Source organism: Callithrix jacchus, chromosome 13 (genome assembly GCF_049354715.1).
Source record: "Callithrix jacchus isolate 240 chromosome 13, calJac240_pri, whole genome shotgun sequence".
In the NCBI taxonomy this organism is placed as follows: domain Eukaryota; kingdom Metazoa; phylum Chordata; class Mammalia; order Primates; family Cebidae; genus Callithrix; species Callithrix jacchus.
In genome coordinates this window covers 40,661,106-40,682,987 of record NC_133514.1, presented here as the reverse complement: position 1 = coordinate 40,682,987, position 21,882 = coordinate 40,661,106, and the positions used below count along the sequence as shown (strand labels likewise).

Genomic DNA, 21,882 nt, shown 5'->3' with positions numbered 1-21,882 from the left:
CTTCAGCTGTGGTACGGGTCTTGGTTTCTATTGCTTTGATCATTCCCATTAACCCTATAATATAATGAAATCAGGAAATTGTTTTGGCAAAGAGGAGATAGTAAATATTTTGGACTTTGAGCTCTATATAGTCACTTGCAATTACTCCTCTTTTCTGTTGTAAAAGCAGCCATAAACAATATGCGCATGATGGGTGTGGCTATTTTGCAATGCCATTTTATTTTCAAAAATAATCTATTAGCTGGATTTAACCTGTCGACCAGTTTACTATAGTGTAATCCTGTATTTGAAAATTACTGTTTATTAGTTATTTCAATATCAAGAGTAGTGATGGAAACAGGGAAATACGTCTCCCTTCTGTCATAAGAATCACTTTAAATTATCTTTAATTTTTTAATGTTCATCGTATAATAAAATTGGCATAAATTAAAAACAAAACATGTTTATACAGTTAAATGAGTGTCATGAAGTGAGCATTTATATAACACTCTGACTTTAAACATACATTGAATGCACTCAAGATGTCGTACTATTTGTCATTTCCTATAATGGCCCCTCAGTCCTTCTTACTACTTTTCTGGATTGTTGTGATATCCATTTCCTTGATTTTATTTAACATTTTTTTTTTCTTGGTCATTTTATTTTTATATTTTCTTTTCTTTTACAAAAAATTTTTTTTAAATAGTTTTTTGGGAACAGGTGGTATTTGGTTACATGAATAAGTTATTTAGCAGTGATTTCCAAGAAAGTAGACCTGTCATTTGATCCAGTAATTCCACGCCTGAGCGTGCACCCAGAGGAAAATAAGCCATTATAGAATTTATTATCCTAGCTAATGTGGCTTCTTTTTGTCTAACTCTAAATAAATGAATTATTATTTTTCTAGTTTAGTCACTTAATGTTTGTGAGATTTTTCAATGTTGTTGCAATTAATTCCAATTTATCCATTTTTATTACTGTATAGTATCCAATTTCATGATTATAAAACAATTTTTTAATCTTATTTTGAACATTTTGTTTCTGTCTAGTTTGGTAATGTTAAAATATATATTCTTTTGGAAATATGCACAAGATTTTATAGCTATATGACTAATAGCATACTGATGGGTGAAGTTACATGCATTTTCATAATCACCATACATTTCTTGCAAAGCATTATACTAATTTATATACCCCTTTGAATTATATATTCTATTAATAGTGGTAGATGTTTTAAGTTTTAAATGCTGATGATTATATACTTACATACTACTGTGATTTAATATGTATTTCTCTAACTGTAAATAATTTCTCTAACTTTTTAAATACAGCAGTCAGCCATATGGAATTTCTCCCCTGTAAAGTGCCTGTTTAAGACATTTGTTCTTTGTCAAAAGATATTCTAATCTGACCTTTTCTTTCCCTGTCTTTTCACACTTATGGTATTTCATAAAGATAATTCTTCCATTATGGTAAGTTATATTTGTATCTTGTATAAGAAATCCTTTCTTACTCCAAGGCCTTGACTAAATCTTTTTTTTTTTTTTTTTTCTTTTTTTTATTGGATTATAGGTTTTGGGGTACATGAGCAGAGCATGCAAGACAGTTGCGTAGGTACACACATGGCAGTGTGCTTTGCTTTTCTTCTCCCCTTCACCCACATTTGGCATTTCTCCCCAGGCTATCCCTCCCCACCTCCCCCTCCCACTGGCCCTCCCCTTTTCCCCCCAATAGACCCCAGTGTTTAGTACTCCCCTTTCTGTGTCCATGTGTTCTCATTTTTCATCACCCACCTATGAGTGAGAATATGCGGTGTTTCATTTTCTGTTCTTGTGTCAGTTTGCTGAGGATGATGTTTTCCAGATTCATCCATGTCCCTACAAACGACACGAACTCATCATTTCTGATTGCTGCATAATATTCCATGGTGTATATGTGCCACATTTTTCCAATCCAGTCTATTATCAATGGGCATTTGGGTTGATTCCAGGTCTTTGCTATTGTAAACAGTGCTGCAATGAACATTCGTGTACATGTGTCCTTATAGTAGAACGATTTATAGTCTTTTGGATATATACCCAGTAATGGGATTGCTGGGTCAAATGGAATTTCTATTTCTAAGGCCTTGAGGAATCGCCACACTGTCTTCCACAATGGTTGAACTAATTTACACTCCCACCAACAGTGTAAAAGTGTTCCTTTTTCTCCACATCCTCTCCAGCATCTGTTGTCTCCAGATTTTTTAATGATCGCCATTCTAACTGGCGTGAGATGGTATCTCAATGTGGTTTTGATTTGCATCTCTCTGATGACCAGTGACGATGAGCATTTTTTCATATGATTGTTGGCCTCATATATGTCTTCTTTCGTAAAGTATCTGTTCATATCCTTTGCCCACTTTTGAATGGGCTTGTTTGTTTTTTTCCTGTAAATCTGCTTGAGTTGTTTGTAAATTCTGGATATCAGCCCTTTGTCAGATGGGTAGACTGCGAAAATTTTTTCCCATTCTGTTGGTTGCCGATCCACTCTAGTGACTGTTTCTTTTGCCGTGCAGAAGCTGTGGAGTTTCATTAGGTCCCATTTGTCTATTTTGGCTTTTGTTGCCAATGCTCTTGGTGTTTTGTTCATGAAGTCCTTGCCTACTCCTATGTCCTGGATAGTTTTGCCTAGATTTCCTTCTAGGGTTTTTATGGTGCCAGGTCTTATGTTTAAGTCTTTAATCCATCTGGAGTTAATTTTAGTGTAAGGTGTCAGGAAGGGGTCCAGTTTCTGCTTTCTGCACATGGCTAGCCAGTTTTCCCAACACCATTTGTTAAACATGGAATCCTTGCCCCATTGCTTGTTTTTGTCAGGTTTATCAAAGATTGTATAGTTGTATGTATGTTGTGTTGCCTCCGGTGCCTCTGTTTTGTTCCATTGGTCTATATCTCTGTTTTGGTACCAGTACCATGCTGTTTTGATTACTGTAGCCTTGTAGTATAGTTTGAAATCCGGTAGTGTGATGCCCCCCGCTGTGTTCTTTTTGCTTAGAATTGACTTGGCTATGCGGGCTCTCTTTTGGTTCCACATGAAGTTCATGGTGGTTTTTTCCAGTTCTGTGAAGAAAGTCAATGGTAGCTTGATGGGGATAGCGTTGATTCTGTAAATTACTTTGGGCAGTATAGCCATTTTCACGATATTAATTCTTCCTAACCATGAACATGGAATGTTTCTCCATCTGTTTGTGTCCTCTCTGATTTCGTTGAGCAGTGGTTTGTAGTTCTCCTTGAAGAGGTCCCTTACGTTCCTTGTGAGTTGTATTCCAAGGTATTTTATTCTTTTTGTAGCAATTGCGAATGGCAGTTCGCTCTTGATTTGGCTTTCTTTAAGTCTGTTATTGGTGTAGACGAATGCTTGTGATTTTTGCACATTGATTTTATATCCTGAGACTTTGCTGAAGTTGTTTATCAGTTTCAGGAGTTTTTGGGCTGAGGCGATGGGGTCTTCTAGGTATACTATCATGTCGTCTGCAAATAGAGACAATTTGGCTTCCACCTTTCCTATTTGAATACCCTTTATTTCTTTTTCTTGCCTGATTGCTCTGGCTAGAACTTCCAGTACTATATTGAATAGGAGTGGTGAGAGAGGGCATCCCTGTCTAGTACCAGATTTCAGAGGGAATGCTTCCAGTTTTTGCCCGTTCAGTATGATATTGGCTGTTGGTTTGTCATAAATAGCTTTTATTACTTTGAGATACGTTCCCTCGATACCGAGTTTATTGAGGGTTTTTAGCATAAAGGGCTGTTGAATTTTGTCAAATGCCTTCTCTGCGTCAATTGAGATAATCATGTGGTTTTTGTTTTTGATTCTGTTTATGTGGTAAATTACGTTGATAGACTTGCGTATGTTGAACCAGCCTTGCATCCCTGGGATGAATCCTACTTGATCATGATGAATAAGTTTTTTGATTTGCTGTTGCAATCGGCTTGCCAATATTTTATTGAAGATTTTTGAATCTATGTTCATCATGGATATTGGCCTGAAGTTTTCTTTTCTCGTTGGGTCTCTGCCGGGTTTTGGTATCAGGATGATGTTGGTCTCATAAAATGATTTGGGAAGGATTCCCTCTTTTTGGATTGTTTGAAATAGTTTTAGAAGGAATGGTACCAGCTCCTCCTTGTGTGTCTGGTAGAATTCGGCTGTGAACCCATCTGGACCTGGGCTTTTTTTGTGAGGTAGGCTCTTAATTGCTGCCTCAACTTCAGACCTTGTTATTGGTCTATTCATAGTTTCAGCTTCCTCCTGGTTTAGGCTTGGGAGGACACAGGAGTCCAGGAATTTATCCATTTCTTCCAGGTTTACTAGTTTATGTGCATAGAGTTGTTTGTAATATTCTCTGATGATGGTTTGAATTTCTGTGGAATCTGTGGTGATTTCCCCTTTATCATTTTTTATTGCATCTATTTGGTTGTTCTCTCTTTTATTTTTAATCAATCTGGCTAGTGGTCTGTCTATTTTGTTGATCTTTTCAAAAAACCAGCTCTTGGATTTATTGATTTTTTGAAGGGTTTTTCGTGTCTCAAACTCCTTCAGCTCAGCTCTGATCTTAGTAATTTCTTGTCTTCTGCTGGGTTTTGAGTTTTTTTGATCTTGCTCCTCTAGCTCTTTCAATTTTGACGATAGGGTGTCAATTTTGGATCTCTCCATTCTCCTCATATGGGCACTTATTGCTATATACTTTCCTCTAGAGACTGCTTTAAATGTGTCCCAGAGGTTCTGGCACGTTGTGTCTTCGTTCTCATTGGTTTCGAAGAACTTCTTTATTTCTGCCTTCATTTCGTTGTTTACCCAGTCAACATTCAAGAGCCAGTTGTTCAGTTTCCATGAAGCTGTGCGGTTCTGGGTCGGTTTCTGAATTCTGAGTTCTAACTTGATTGCACTATGGTCTGAGAGGCTGTTTGTTATGATTTCAGTTGTTTTGCATTTGTTGAGCAGTGCTTTACTTCCAATTATGTGGTCAATTTTAGAGTAGGTGTGATGTGGTGCTGAGAAGAATGTGTATTCTGTGGATTTGGGGTGGAGAGTTCTGTAAATGTCCACCAGGTTTGCTTGCTCCAGGTCTGAGTTCAAGCCCTGGGTATCCTTGTTGATTTTCTGTCTGGTTGATCTGTCTAGTATTGACAGTGGAGTGTTAAAGTCTCCCACTATTATTGTGTGGGAGTCTAAGTCCTTCTGTAAGTCATTAAGAACTTGCCTTATGTATCTGGGTGCTCCTGTGTTGGGTCCATATATATTTAGGATCGTTAGCTCTTCTTGTTGTATCGATCCTTTTACCATTATGTAATGGCCTTCTTTGTCTCTTTTGATCTTTGTTGCTTTAAAGTCTATTTTATCAGAGATGAGAATTGCAACTCCTGCTTTTTTTTGCTTTCCATTAGCTTGGTAAATCTTCCTCCATCCCTTTATTTTGAGCCTTTGTGTATCCTTGCATGTGAGATGGGTTTCCTGGATACAGCACACTGATGGGTTTTGGATTTTTATCCAATTTGCCAGTCTGTGTCTTTTGATTGGTGCATTTAGTCCATTTACATTTAGGGTTAATATTGTTATGTGTGAATTTGATACTGCCATTTTGATGCTAAGTGGCTGTTTTGCCTGTTAGTTGTTGTAGATTCTTCATTATGTTGAAGCTCTTTAGCATTCAGTGTGATTTTGGAATGGCTGGTACTGATTGATCCTTTCTATGTGTAGTGCCTCTTTTAGGAGCTCTTGTAAAGCAGGCCTGGTGGTGACAAAATCTCTGAGTACTTGCTTGTTCGCAAAGGATTTTATTCTTCCTTCACTTCTGAAGCTCAGTTTGGCTGGATATGAGATTCTGGGTTGAAAGTTCTTTTCTTTAAGAATGTTGAATATTGGCCCCCACTCTCTTCTGGCTTGTAGTGTTTCTGCCGAGAGATCTGCTGTGAGTCTGATGGGCTTCCCTTTGTGGGTGACCCGACCTTTCTCTCTGGCTGCCCTTAGTATTCTCTCCTTTATTTCAACCCTGTTGAATCTGACGATTATGTGCCTTGGGGTTGCTCTTCTTGCGGAATATCTTTGTGGTGTTCTCTGTATTTCCTGCAATTGAGTGTTGGCTTGTCTTGCTAGGTGGGGGAAATTTTCCTGGATGATGTCCTGAAGAGTATTTTCCAGCTGGGATTCATTCTCTTCGTCCCCTTCTGGTACACCTATCAAACGTAGGTTAGGTCTTTTCACATAGTCCCACATTTCTTGGAGACTTTGTTCATTCCTTTTTGCGCTTTTTTCTCTGATCTTGGTTTCTCGTTTTATTTCATTGAGTTGGTCTTCGACTTCAGATATTCTTTCTTCTGCTTGGTCAATTCGGCTATTGAAACTTGCGTTTGCTTCGCGAAGTTCTCGTATTGTGTTTTTCAGCTCCTTTAATTCATTCATATTCCTCTCTAAGGTATCCATTCTTGTTATCATTTCCTCGAATCTTTTTTCAAATCTTTTTTCAAGGTTCTTAGTTTCTTTGCATTGATTTAATACATGATCTTTTAGCTCACAAAAGTTTCTCATTATCCATCTTCTGAAGTCTAATTCCGTCATTTCGTCACAGTCATTCTCCGTCCAGCTTTGTTCCCTTGCTGGTGAGGAGTTTTGGTCCTTTCTAGGAGGCGATGTGTTCTGGTTTCGGGTGTTTTCCTCCTTTTTGCGCTGGTTTCTTCCCATCTTTGTGGATTTGTCCGCTGGTCGGCTGCGTAGTTGCTGACTTTTCGTTTGGGTCTCTGAGTGGACACCCAGAATGTTGATGATGAAGTATTTCTGTTGCTTGGTTTTCCTTCTACCAGTCTAGCCCCTTCGCTGTATGACTGTTGAGGTCCGCTCCAGACCCTGCTTGTCTGGGGTGCACCTCTAGTAGCCGTGGCACAGCGAGGGATGCTACCAGTTTCTTTTTCTGCTCTCTTTGTCCCAGGATGATGCCTGCCTAATGACAGTCTTTTGGATATAGAGGGGTCAGGGAGCTGCTTGAGGAGACAGTTTGTACTTTATAGGGGTTTAATTGCTGAGCTGTGCACTCTGTTGTTCATTCAGGGCTGTTAGGCTGCTATGTTTGATTCTGCTGCAACACAGCTCATTAAACAACCCTTTTTTTTTCTCAAATGCTCTGTGTTGAGGGGTTTGGGCTTTATTTTTGGATGTCCGATCAGGTGTCCTGCCCAGCTCAAAGGCAGACTAGCCACTGTTTGGCTGCCGAGGCTCCGCCCTGCTGTTGTGTGATTCGCGCTGTTCCTGCCGGCTCTGCTGTGGTCTCCGCCACGCCCTGCGGCGGAGTCTCTTCGTTGTAGCGTGTTGCCTCAGCAACAGCAGGCTCCGTCAGCAGTGGGCGTGTATCTCAGTAGGGACGGGTTGCCTCGGCAACGGCTGGCTGCGTCAGCAGTGGGCGTGTATCTCAGTTGGGGCGGGTTGCCTCGGCAACGGCTGGCTGCTTCAGCAGTGGGCGTGTATATCAGTTGGGGCGGGTTGCCTCCGTAGTGGTGGACGCCCCTCCCCCACAGAGCTTTTCGGACCGTCTGCCCGGGATAGTTTGAAATCGCGGTTTTGTTCGTCCCACTGGGTATCCCAAACGATCTGTCCCTGCAATCCCCTGGGCTGGGCTACTGTGCAAGTCTCGTTCAGTCTCAAGTCCAGCCCTCTCAAGTCTCAGGTTGCCGGTTCAACAAGGCACCCGGACAAGCGCGCCCTGTGGGGATTGCTGGGTAGGGCCGGCCGCCGCCGCCCCGGCTGCCGGCTTCGCCAGGCAGACCTACTGCCTGGCGTCCCGTGTCTTTTTATACTTGGGAGTTTCCCCGTTCTGTGGGCAACAAAGATCAGTCTGGAAATGCAGCACTGACTCACCGTTTGCGAATTCAACGCGGGCTCCAATCCTGGGTTGTTCTCACAGCGCCATCTTGAGTCCCCTCCGACTAAATCTTATATAATCCTCTAAAATATTTTTAGTTTTGCCTTTCACATTCAGGTCTTTGTTGAAACAGAAATTGGCTTTTGACTATGCTGTAAGGTCGACAACCAATTTAGTTTTTCTATATATGATTTTTCAAATGTTTCAAGAGCTGTATGGATCTCCTTTCTGTATATGTCTTCTGTGTCAGGATGGTTATATATTATACATTTATATATGGTTTTATTTGTTTCCAGACTCTTGATTAAACCTTTTGGTCTAGTTGTCTATTTATAATAAATCTTGATAGCCTAAAGATAGTCTTTTCACCTTTTTCCTCATCATAGATGCTCTGGCAATTATTTGTGCTGTGATGGACCCAGCCCAATAAAAAAGTGATATTTGTTCACTGCACTGTAATGTAATCTTTGTTATAAATTAAATGATTGTATATAAAGAAGTCTCTGGATTCTTTGTTCTCTTTCTCTTTCTTTCTTTTTTTTTTTTTTGAGACGGAGCTTCGCTCTTGTTACCCAGGCTGGAGTGCAATGGCGCGATCTCGGCTCACAGCAACCTCCGCCTCCTGGGTTCAGGCAATTCTCCTGCCTCAGCCTCCTGAGTAGCTGGGATTACAGGCACGCACCAGCATGCCCAGCTAATTTTTTGTATTTTTAGTAGAGACGGGGTTTCACCATGTTGACCAGGATGGTCTCGATCTCTTGACCTCGTGATCCACCCGCCTCAGCCTCCCAAAGTGCTGGGATTACAGTGTTCTCGTCTCTTTCTTTGTATGGTCATTCTTAGACCCTGTCTGTCTGTCCAAATGTCGTGGTTTTAATTACTGTGACTTTATAATAGGTGTTTATAACCAGAGTTGTCCTTCAATTTTAAGATGCTCTTACTCTTCTTGATGGTTTGAATTTTCACATGATTTTGGAATCATTATATTTTTTCTGTTTTATCTTTTGTTTTATATTCCTCTTTTTTCTTCATTGCCTGTATTTGATTGAATCTATTAACTTATGCATTATCCTTCAATTAAATTCTTTGTCATACATTCTTTTACTCTTCTTTTAGTAGTTTCTCTGTGCTAACATATCAACTCTTGAGTAATTGAATCTATGACAAATTATTCCTCCTACCAATTACCATGCATTTTTAGATCCTTAAATCTCTAACTCCCTTTACCCTCTGCTTCCCTTTCATTATTTTTTTCATACATCACAAGCCTGTATACTTTTAAATCCCCATGAAGTATTACTATTTTTTTTAATAAAGTCAGTATTCATTTTAATTTAACCAAAATTTACTGATTCTGGTGCTCTTTAGTTCTCCCTATATTTCGGTGCTTCTGTCTGGAGCTAATTTTGATATATCTCAGAAATTATTAATGTATTTCTATTATAAGACTACTTGTTTAAATTATATGTGTTTTTATTTGTCATTGAATCTTTATTTAATTATATTCTTCCCCATCCAGCTATATAAAGGTCTAATTGACAGAAAATAATTATATATATTAACAGTTCACAACATATTTTTAGATAGGCATTCATTGTGAAATGATGAAGCCAATGAACATATCCATTACTTCAAATACTTACCTTTATTTGTGGTTGAGAATACTTGAGATCTAATCCCTTAGCAATTTGCAATATAAAACATTATTAACTACAGTTAACTTGTTGTACAAAAGCTCTCCAGAACTTATTCATTCTAACTGAAACTTTCTTTCTTTTAACCATCATCTCCAATTTCTCCACTCTCAGCGCCTCAAAACCACCATTCTACTCTGTGCTTCTATGAGTTTGAATTTCTTAGACTTCCATATAAATGAGATCAGGTAATATTTTTCTTTCTGAATTTGGCATATTTTGCTGACTCATACAGTAGTTCTATTTTTAACATTTTGAGAAACCTCATTATTAATTGTTGTATTAATTTACATTTCCACTAACATTGTGTAAGTGTTCCCCTTTCTCCACATCCTTGCCAACACTGGGTATCTGCTGTCTTTTTGATAATAGCCAATTAAACAGGAGTAAGGTGTTTTCTCATTGTGGCTTTAATATACCCTTTTCGGATGATTAGTGATAATGAACATTTTTCATATACCTCTTGGCCATTTATATGTCTTCTTTTGAGAAAGTCTGTTTAGGTATTTTGCTCATTTTCAATTTTTGTTTTTTTGCTATTGAGTTGTTTGTGTTCCTTATACATTTTGGATTTTGACCCCTTATTAGATGTATAGTTTGCAAATCTTTTCTCCCGTTCTATAGGTTGTCTCTTCATGGTGTTGATTTTTTCCTTTGCTGTACAGAAGCTTTTAAATTTTCTGTGCTCTCATTTGTCTACCTTTTGTCTAGTTTTGTTTTTTTTGTAGTCATAGCCAAAATAACATCACATAGGCCAATGTCAAGCATTTCCTCTATGCTTTCTTCTAGTAATTTTAGCATAGCAGCTACTATGGTTAAATTTTAATCCATTTTGAGGTTTTATTTTTTTTTAATATAGTATGTGATAGGATCTAATTTTGTTTTTCTGCATGTGGGTGTCCACTTTTCTACATGTGATTTCATTGAAGAGACTGTCCTTTCCCTACTGTGTCTTCTTGACAATTTTCTCAAACCTGAACTGACTGTAAATGTGTGTGCGTTTTTTTTGTTTGTTTGTTTTGGGTTTTGTTTTTTGTTTTTTGTTCTTTTTGAGACAGAGTTTTACCTTATCGCGCAGGCTGGAGTGCAATGGGGCAATCTTGGCTCACTGCAACCTCTGCCTCCCTGATTCAAGTGATTGCCCTGCCTCAGCCTTCTGAGTAGCTGAGATTACAGGCATGTGCCACCACACCCAGCTAATTTTGTATTTCTTGTAGGGACAGGGTCTCTCCATGTTGGTCAGGCTGATTTCAAACTCCTGGCCTCAGGTGATCTGCCTGCCTCTCCCCTCAGAGTACTAGGATTATATGCATGAGCCACTGCCTCTGGTCTTTTGTTTAATTTCTATCTATATTGTTCCTTTTATTTTTATACCAGTACCATGCTGTTTTGGTTACTATGGCTATATAGTATAGTTTGAAATCAGGTAGTATGATGCCAATAGTTGTGTTCATTTTGATCGAGATCGTTTTGGCTATTTAGACAAATTTAACTCGGGGTAAAAGATCTGTAGGGATCTGAAAGCTATAAAACATTGTTAAAAGAAATGAAGGAAAACAGCAAATAAATAGATAAACCATGTTCATGAACTGGAAAAATTAATATTGCTAAAATGTCCATAATACCCAAAGCAATCTACAGATTCAGGGTAAACTCTCTCAAAATTCTAATGACAGTTTTCACAGAAATGGAAATAAAAAACAATCCTAAAATTCATACGAAACAACAAATTGTTATAATATTTTTGTTGGAATAAATTCTAAGACATCTTTCAAAAAGATGTCCTTTGCCTTTTAAATCACCATTCCATTGTTTTCTGGCTTTTTTTTCTTTTCTATTGCTGAAGTACCTGTATTATTTGTTAATTTGTTTACTAAGTATTATTTGTTTCTTCAAAGGTAATGTTCTTTTTTCTTGATATTTTAAAGATCTTTAAAGTTTATCTGGGTTTTTATTACTCTTTTTCTTTTGATGATATATTTACATTTGACTTATATTTCCCTTTATTCTACTTGACTTACATACAGCTTTTTGATATTGTCTCATCAATTTTGAAAAAAAATGCTCTGATCATCAGAGATTAGCTTAACTTTTTATGTAACTTTGGCAAACATTACTAATGCTTGGGGTGCATTAGTATTAGTAACAACATAGATACCAATCTCTTGAGTTTATATTATCATCAAATGAGACTAACAATTATATAATAAATAAATAAATAGAGTAGAAAGAATGTGAGAAGGTAATACATGCTTGAGCAATACTTAGAGTGTGTTTTAAAAATTCTATGCTTTGGTGATTATACGAGTTGACATTTTAAATAAAATTTTCAAGGTAAGCCTCAATGGGAAGTTGATGCATAAGCAAAGACTTGAAGTAGATGAACAATGAACTATGTAGCAGAACTTTCCAGGAAGGGCCAACACAATAGTTCAAATATCCTGAGATCCAAGCTTGCCTGTTGTGTTTGGAAAACAACTAGGAAAACAGAGTAACAAAAGAGAGAGTGAAGTCTAAGATGTTTAAATACAATTTAGAACAAAATTCATACATTCAGGAAATATCTCTGTTTCTCTTTTATCTTTCCATGTCGACCTACCTATCTATAATAATAAAATAAACTTTTCAAAATGAAAGTTTCAGAAACAAATTTTTCCATTTTATCTTTATATTACAGAAATTTTTTACCCTATAATTTTAGAGTTTACAGTTATAATCGCACGGGAATTATGAAACCACTTGACCAAGATTTGCAGGTATGTTTTTTATTATCTGTTTTATTTTTGTCATGTGAGTTTCTGTGATCACCTTATTAGTGTCCACATGTTACTAGAGTCCAAAGGGTTGGGTCATGGCTTTTTTGGCCTGAATTTAATGTTTTCCTGTTGATGATGTATATTGATATACTGAGTTAACCCTGTTAAACCGATGATTAACCAAAAACAGAAATAAAGCATATTCAGACAGGAAAGGAGGAAGTCAAATTGTCTCTATTTGCAAATAACATGATTGTATACCTAGAAGACCCCATCATCTCAGCCCAAAATCTCCTGAAACTGATAAACAACTTCAGCAAAGTCTCAGGATAAAAAATCAATATGCAAAAATCACAAGCATTCCTATACACCAATAAGAGACTTAAAGAGAGCCAAATCAAGAATGAACTGCCATTCACAATTGCTACAAAGAGAATAAAATACCTAGGAATACAACTAACAAGGAACATAGAGGACCTCTTCAAGGAGAACTACAAACCACTGCTCAATGAAATAAGAGAGGACACAAACAGATGGAGAAACATTCCATGTTCGTGGTTAGGAAGAATCAATATCTTAAAAATGGCCATACTGCCCAAAGTAATTTACAGATTCAATGCTATCCCCATCAAGCTACTAATGACCTTCTTCACAGAACTGGAAAAAACCACCTTAAACTTCATATGGAACCAACAGAGAACCCACACAGCCAAGTCAATTCTAAGCAAAAAGAACAAAGTGGGAGGCAACACACTCCTGCACTTCAAACTATACTACAAGGCTACAGTAATCAAAACAGCATGGTACTGGTACCAAAACAGAGATATAGCCCAATGGATCAGAACAGAGGCCTCGGAGGCAAAACAACACATCTACAACCATCTGATATTTGACAAACCTGACAGAAAGAAGCAATGGGGAAAGGAGTCCCTGTTTAATAAATGGTGTTGGGAAAACTGGCTAGCCATGTGCAGAAAGAAGAAACTGGACCCCTTCCTGACACCTTACACTAAAATTAACTCCAGATGGATTAAAGACTTAAACATAAGACCGAACACCCTAAACACCCTAGAAGAAAATATAGGCAAAACCATTCAAGACATAGGCGTAGGCAAGGACTTCATGACCAAAACACCAAAAGCATTGGCAACAAAAGCCAAAATAGACAAATGGGACCTAATCAAACTCCACAGCTTCTGCATGGCAAAAGAAACAGTCATTAGAGTGAAGCAGCAACCAACAGAATGGGAAAAAGTTTTTGCAGTCTATCCATCTGACAAAGGGCTGATATCCAGAACCTACAAAGAACTAAAACAGATTTACAAGAAAAAAACAAACAACCCCATTCAAAAGTGGGCGAAGGATATGAACAGACACTTTACAAAAGAAGACATACACGAGGCCAACAAACATATGTAAAAATGCTCATCATCATTTGTCATTAGAGAAATGCAAATCAAAACTACATAGAAATACCATCTCATGCCAGTTAGAATGGCGATCATTAAAAAATCTGGAGACAACAGATGCTGCAGAGGATATGGAGAAATAGGAACACTTTACACGGTTGATGGGAGTGTAAATTAGTTCAACCATTGTGGAAGACAGTGTGGCGATTCCTCAAGGACCTAGAAATAGAAATTCCACTTGACCCAGCAATCCCATTACTGGGTATATATCCAAAGGATTATAAATTGTTCCACTCTAAGGACACATGCACATGAATGTTCACTGCAGCACTGCTCACAATAGCAAAGCCCTAGAACCAACCCAAATGTCCATCAATGATAGAATGGACAGGGATAATGTGGCACATACACACCATGGAATATTATGCAGTCATCAAAAACTATGAGTTCCTGTCTTTTGTAGAGACATGGATGAACCTGGAAACCATCATTCTCAGCAAACTGACACAAGAACAGAAAATCAAACACCACATGTTCTCACTCATAGGTGGGTGTTGAAGAGAACACACAGACACAGGGAGGGGAGCATCACACACTGGGATCTGTTGGGGGGGACTAGGGGAGGGACAGCAGGGGGTAGGGAGTTGGGGAGAGATAGCATGGGGAGAAATGCCAGATATAGGTGAAGGGGAGGAAGGCAGCACATCACATTGCCATGTGTGAACCTGTGCAACAATCTTGCATGTTCTTCGCATGTACCCCAAAATCTAAAATGCAATAAAAAAATAAAAATAAAATAAAGTAATAACCAAAACGGCATGATTGTAATGTTCCTAAACTATTCAGAAACATGCTAAGGGATTAGGTACCTGAGGTGATAGGGACTAAATATGTTGTGAAATATGTTAAGTGAAAAACTATAATTTGAATCAGGAAAGCTAAATTGAAAAAGAAAATACAAATCCAATCTTCTTTTAAGTATGTTCAAGGACTAAGTAAGTACACATGAAATTTTGTACACATTTAGGGGTATATTAAATTTTCATCTATTTGGAAAATGTAGAGCTTAATTTAATATTGTCTATAATTTGTTATAAAAATAATAAAGAAGAGTGAATAAAATTACTGGGATTGCTCATGCCTGAAGTGTCCTTTTTTTTTTAACCTCTGCCCTGCTCTACTAATTGCTGTTGTGTTTTCCATTTGCATTTTTGAGTTTTATATAATGACTCAGTCAAGTGTTTTGAAAGTAAAGCATTTTTAGAGATGCTAGGATTTACCAGAAGAAATAGTAGATATGGTCAGTTGCTTTAAGTTTTGCCCAAGAGAGTACACAACTCTATGAGTCAGTTATAGAGTAGTCTGTACATATTGTCACAGGAGCGGCCATGGGAAACTGATCTTTCAGACATGGAATACAGGAGGAAGGAGGGTTTATTCAGCTGGGAGCCTTGGGTGGTAAACCCAGCTCCCCTAACAAAGGAAGGTTCTGCCTTAATCTAGGCTTATACTTTAGATGTTACACGTAGAAGAATCTTAGGTTTATAGTTTTACATATGAAAAGGGTCTTGGTTTACAGTCTCAGGAATTACATATGAAAAGATTTCGGTTTACAGTTTTAGGAATCACATATGAAAAGGGGAAGTTGATCTGAGATGCCTGGGTCTCCATCTTCAATATAACTAGTATACTGTTATGTGTGTATGTATGAAAGAGAGGAGAGAGAGAAGACAGGAAAATCCCACATCTGAATTTTGTATCATTCTTCCATACATAACTCTGCCTCCTACTTCCCAAGCTGTAATAATGAAAGATAAATGTATAGTTAAAAAAACGAGTTCACATGCAAGCAGCAGCAGATCATATTCCTCCATCTACCATGGCTCAGCTAGGAACTCCGAACCTCAATAACGATGTTGTGAAGATGAGAAAAGAAGTGAAGAGAATTCGAGTTTTGATTATCCAAAAACTTGTCAGGAGTGTTGGCAGATTGAAGTCAAAAAAGGGTACTGAAGATGCACTGTTGAAAAAGCAAAGACGGACGCAACAATTGCTTGAAGAAATCCATGCCATGAGGAAATTGAAACCTGATATGGTAACTAAATCTGTTCTTGGTGATGATAACAACTTTGAAAAAATCTGCAAAAAGCCAGATTCTAGTGCAACTGAATGAGCAATTGCCAGACTAGCAGTGCAGCCTCTTCTGAAGAAAGAGACAGACGTGCTAAAAGCTGCCGTCCAAACCTTTAAAGAGGCAAGACAAAATGTTGCTGAAGTTGAGTCACCAAGGAATGCTTCCAAGGACAATTATTCTAAGAACACTTGGTATTCAAAAGATAATGGAAGTAATTTACAGCATGAAGGAACTATTATCAGTGAGCAAAAAGTGAAAGAAACCAAAATACTGGCAAAGAAACCAGTACTCACTTCAAAGGAAAAAAATAGCAAGATAGAGCATGAACCTAAAGCAGTGACTATTCCAAATTCTCCATCAAAGCTTTCAGAAAAGGATTCTGTAGTTTCCTTTGAGTCCCAGAAGACACCTGCTGACCCCAAACTGAAAACACTAAGTCAAACCAAAAAAGGAAAGTATCTGATAGCTCACTATGTGGTAGCAGTGATGGTAGAGAAGAATTATGTGAAGAGGAGGAGTATTTTGATGATAGCACAGAAGAAAGATTTTACAGTCTTCCATGTCTAAAGATAGTGATAGTGGTGATGACTTCTTTACTGGGAAAGTCAGATGGACACGAAGGAAGGAAAGTAGTTGTCATCGGGCATGGTGGCTCATGCCTGTAATCCCGGCCCTTTGGGAGGCCCAGGTAGGCAGATCACAAGGTCGAGATATCAAGACCATCCTGGCCAATGTGGTAAAACACCGTCTCTACTAAAATACAAAAATTATCTGGTTGTGGTGGTGAGCGCCTGTAGTCCCAGATACTCGGGAGGCTGAGGCAGGATAATTGATTGAATCTGGGAGGCAGAGGTTGCAGTGAGCCGAGATCATGCCACTGCACTCCAGCCTGGTGCCTAGAGACAGAGTGAGACAGAGAGTCTCTGTCTCAAAAAAATAAATAAATAAACAAAAACCACTCGAAAAAGTGTTACTTAAAGAAGATACAGGTGAAACTCGTGGAGATAGAAGAAATGACAAAACCAAGCCAAATACAGAAACCAGAAAGTTAAAATCAGGGTTTTCCCACTCTTTATCTGTATCCAAAAGCTCTAGAAGAAATTACAAAGAACAGCCTCCAAAAAGCAGATCCCTAGATTTTCCGCAGAATGAAACTCAGATCAAGAATTAGTTTAACAAGAAGCTACAAAGAAAACTTGAAAACACAAAACAGCGATTGGCAGCTGCCTCTTCATCCTTCATGGGAAGCAAGGAGGAAGTGAAAAGAACCTAACATTGCTGTGTTTCAGAGGAAAACAAATTACATTTGATGATTGATTAGTGCCTCTTTCTATGAACTTTTCCATCTAAAAAATTTTTTTCTAAAGACAGGGACTCACTCAGTTGCCCAGGCCCGAGTACAATAGTGCAATCACAGCTCACTGCAGCCTCGAACTCCCAGGCTGAAATGATCCTCCCACTTCTGCCTCCCAAAGGGCTGGGACTACAGGTGCATGCACCTCCACGCCCGGCTTTCTCACCCCAATCCTGCAGCTATTACTTAAACTCATATTTGAATAAGTCTTTTGGAGGGAATTATAAAATATTTGTTTTTATATTTCTTTTTTTAAGTAAATTCAAGTTATGTTTACATAAGTCTTTCACAAATCCAATATGTACTTAAATTTATTTTAAATAATATTCTTCAGACTGTTTTCCTTATGAAGGAATTGGGGATTATAGTGGTCTCATATTTCTCTTCAGTGCTTATCATGAAGTGGGCTTCAGTGGTTCAGCTCTGTCGTTTCATTTAAAAATAAATGTCAATATGTATTTAAAATAATAATGGAAACATAGAAAATCATAGCTATTTAAACAAGATCACCCTTGTTAAAAATCATTCTTGCTAGCAAACTAGTAACTTTTATTATGGATGTAAAGATAATTAAATAAATATTAATTTTATCATAGTTTTAAATACTTGTGATCATGTATTTTTAATTTGAAAATAGTTGACTAGGACACTTTTGGGATTCTTAATTATGTTTTAGTTACTTAAGCATATTGTTTAAATGTAGCAATACAACCAATAATTCATTTTATGTTTTACTGCATATAAATATTTCCATTAAATCAACAATGTATATTTAAAAAAAAAAACAAGAATGCTACAGAGCATTCAAAGCATCAGTAATCTGAATGTGGTAAGGAATTGCATTTTGATCTCAAATGTAGTGAGAATACACTACCACAAAAATAAATTATGTTTTCCAAAGTTGCAGGCCTATCTCTATCCTAGGAAAAAGCTCATTAAATTAGGTTGGGAACAGGTGTATTTATTGGATTATTTATTTTTCTTAAGTCTCCACATGATTCCCATTCCTAAAGCCTTATTATCTTGGTAAATAAAGACTTATCTCCAAAAGAAAAAAAATCAGCCAGCTAGACCAGGAAAGTGTTTTCCCTGCATTCAGAGTAGGACGAGCGTAAGCCATTCACCATTGTCCTGGATTTTGTGATCTCTCAAGGACAGTCATCATGATTAAAAGGTGACATTATCAGGTTGATAAAACGATCTAAAATGTGTGTGCACATAAAAACAGACCTCAAATTACAGAAGAAGGCAATTGACAGAAATGAAAGAGACAAATAATAATTATATTTAAAATTTTAAACATTTATCTTCCAAGAATTTATAAAGTAGAAATTTTCCAAACGTCTAAATGAAGTAGAAATTAATTCAGCAAGTATATCAAGTGCGTACAGATACTTTTCAAGTGCAAATAGAATATTGAACAAGAAGATATTGTCGTGAAGGCAAATGATGCAAAAACTGACAATGATAAAATTAAAAATAAAAATAAACAGGGAAAGGAGATTGGATAATAAGTGAAGCTTTTTTAATTGTCCATGAAAATTGTATCCTATGTGACTTAAAAATGACTTATTCTTTCATTTCTAAGTTTCTCAATGTCATCCTATGTTTAAAGTTGATGCAACGTCCTGATTGTTCCACAGAATTAGAAATGTAATCAATCTGGATATTATAAACCACATTTGAAAGGAAGGCGATAAAAGCTGTGGAATGTTCAAGATACTTTTATCTTCATTATATAAAGTATGAAGTACACCCCAATTAATAATAAAAATAAAAGCATAAATATTTTTACATAAACTTTTAAATAAGATGGGAAATAGAAATACAGTATATTAGGTCGATGAAGTTTGGTATTTGTGAAGTGGTACAAATTAAGATTTTAGGTGTCACAGTAGAAAGATGAACTATAAAGTGAAGATCCATATAAATTCCAGGTGAAATTTGCAAATTAAAACATTTTGATGGAATTGACAAACATTTTGATGAAATTAAAAATCAATTTTGCTTAGAATAGTATGAAAAAAATAAATTTTGATGATGTTCACCTTACTCTAACAACTGAGAATATAATGTTTAGTTTAAAATATATACACATATGAAAATATACTCATTTTTATGCATCTGTGGGGAGCACTTTGGAAAACTGAGCCATATCAGATGAGCATCTAATAACCTTATAAATCCATTTGGAAACAATGAATGTTTGATGCACACATACAAAACATATATATGTTTTCCATATTTGAAAATTGTATCTCTTTTTTTGTTTCTTTTTAAAATGTATTTATTTATTTTGAAAATTATATCTTTAACGCAAATCATTCTAATGGAGGTATGTGCATTTTATCTTTATTTTTCAGAATTTCTGCTACTACCAAGGGTATATTGAAGGTTATCCAAAATCTGTGGTGATGGTTAGCACATGTACTGGACTCAGGTTGTAATTTATAGTTTTATAAATTACAAAGGAAAATATTTAATTCAAAATTATTTTAAACATTTTAAAATAATATTCAGTGATGTTAAGTGAGGAATGGCTATTGTGGGAAAATTGCCACTGAAAAAGCATGGTATGGAAATTCTTATAATGACTCCTGCCTTTTTGCAGAATTCTGATTTTTTAAATATATTTGGAAGCCATGAAATATTAACAGCTAGGCAAATGCTAATAGCATTACTATGCGGTGTCACTCAGTAAGTATGTGAATACCCAGTAACTTTCTCCTATTTTATTATTTTAGACTCAGGCTAAAAATAATATGCATACCATGAAAAAAATAATGCTAAGTGGCGTTTTATTGACTTTCCACAAAACATTATTTTACTTATTAATTTTTTTTTGAAATTTGTAGGGGCTTACTACAGTTTGAAAATGTTAGTTATGGAATTGAACCCCTGGAGTCTTCAGTTGCTTTTGAACATGTAATTTACCAAGTAAAACATAAGAAAGCAGATGTTTCCTTATATACTGTGAAGGATATTGAATCAAGAGATCTACCCTATAAAATACAAAGCATAGAGGTAGGTGATGAACATGGTTATTATTATACAGCAATATAAGCACTGATGATTATAATTGATAAATTATGTATTTACACATCCATAAATACCAAAACATATATACCCACATGTATGGATACATGTACCAGAAACTTCATAACTTGTATCATTATGCCTTAAAACTAGTTTTGTAAGTTTCCAGAACTCCAATCATGACGTTTTCAACTGTTAGTGGCATCTTTTTCTATAATCTAGATCTTTATTGTCAGCAGAGGCACTTCTTTATTCATAGTCATTGTGTTAAAATCCTGGTGTAACAAACACAAATGCCATCCACATAAATATTGAAGATACATATCTAGGGTCCTGAGGAGAATCACCTCTATCCTGAAAGGGAACGGCCTCAGGGGAGGTCATTATATTTTCCTTAGGGGATTCAGGGCTAATTAATTTCCTCAGAAAGTGAAAGAGAGGCTTCTTCTACTAGCAAACAAAACTTGACAGCATTTAGGAGTTTTATAGCCCAGCTTCATCAGAGTCCTTCTCTAGGTTCCCATTACAATTTTGAGGATCCCACTGCTTCCCACTCAGTGCTCTCTCTTAGACAGTAGTACCGTGAGAGTTTGGGAATTCTGTTTGCACTGTAATTCATCCAATGACAGGACAAGATTCTGGGTTTGGTTTTTTGGTTTTTAGTAATCTCAGCTCTGTGGCTATAGGATATAAAAATTTATTTCGAGACACATGAAGAAGCTTTTGGGTAATTTATGCATCACTTGAGATGGTAATTTAAATACTTAAGCTTATTCTCTTCTTTCTTCACTTTGTCCAGCAACATTAGGAGCAACCAATGTCATTATATTTGCTAGTTTGACAAATATGTTCAAAAGTATCATATACATGGTCACCAAGACCCTTGCCTTCATAAGTGTTTGATCAGTGCCTATCTCTATTGCTGCATCAAGCCATGACCTATCTGCTCTCTATAGAACTGTCTTTAAATCTTTTTTTTTTTTTTTTTTTTTTGAGACGGAGTTTCGCTCTTGTTACCCAGGCTGGAGTGCAATGGCGCGATCTCGGCTCACCACAACCTCCGCCTTCTGGGTTCAAGCAATTCTCCTGCCTCAGCCTCCCGAGTAGCTGGGATTATAGGCACGCGCCACCACGCCCAGCTAATTTTTTTGTATTTTTAGTAGAGACGGGGTTTCACCATGTTGACCAGGATGGTCTCGATCTCTTGACCTCGTGATCCACCGGCCTCGGCCTCCCAAAGTGCTGGGATTACAGGCGTGAGTCACCGCGCCCGGCAGAACTGTCTTTAAATCTAATTGGAGTAGAAGGCAAATTCCCAAAACCCCAGAACCAATTCAGAAGATTTCCCCTTAATATTCTGTTTTCTTGGTACCTCATTCCTGGTACCGACATCTATATCCGGGTTCTCCAGTGAAATAAAACCAACATGAGATATATATATGTGTGTGTCTGTGTACATACAGAAAGAGGGAGAGAGAGAAAAGGAGAGCGATTTTATGGAACGGACTCAGATGACTGTGAGGGCTTGGTAAATCCAAAATCTATAGGGTAAGCTGGCAGGCTGGTGATCCAAGGAAGATTTGCATTTTAAGACCAACATAGTCTGCTGGCAGACTTTCTTTTGTTTAGGAAATACCA

General features: G+C 37.1%; 1 protein-coding gene and 1 pseudogene across 3 annotated transcripts in view; both read left to right on the top strand.

Moving 5' to 3' along the window:
* The window catches only part of ADAM2 (ADAM metallopeptidase domain 2), a 75,137-nt gene that overhangs the window by 6,510 nt on the left and 46,745 nt on the right, over positions 1-21,882 (top strand). For 2 of the 3 annotated variants that reach the window (XM_078347535.1, XM_054243878.2), the window contains exons 4-7: positions 9,670-9,743; positions 12,233-12,311; positions 19,572-19,648; positions 20,064-20,232. In XM_078347535.1, coding sequence (XP_078203661.1) covers positions 9,703-9,743; positions 12,233-12,311; positions 19,572-19,648; positions 20,064-20,232 — 366 coding nt within the window. In that variant the 5' untranslated portion in view covers positions 9,670-9,702. The remainder of the gene's footprint in view (positions 1-9,669; positions 9,744-12,232; positions 12,312-19,571; positions 19,649-20,063; positions 20,233-21,882) is intronic. The other variant, XM_035270361.3, reaches the window with a different exon arrangement.
* On the top strand, positions 15,432-17,276 carry LOC100399851 (serum response factor-binding protein 1-like; annotated as a pseudogene).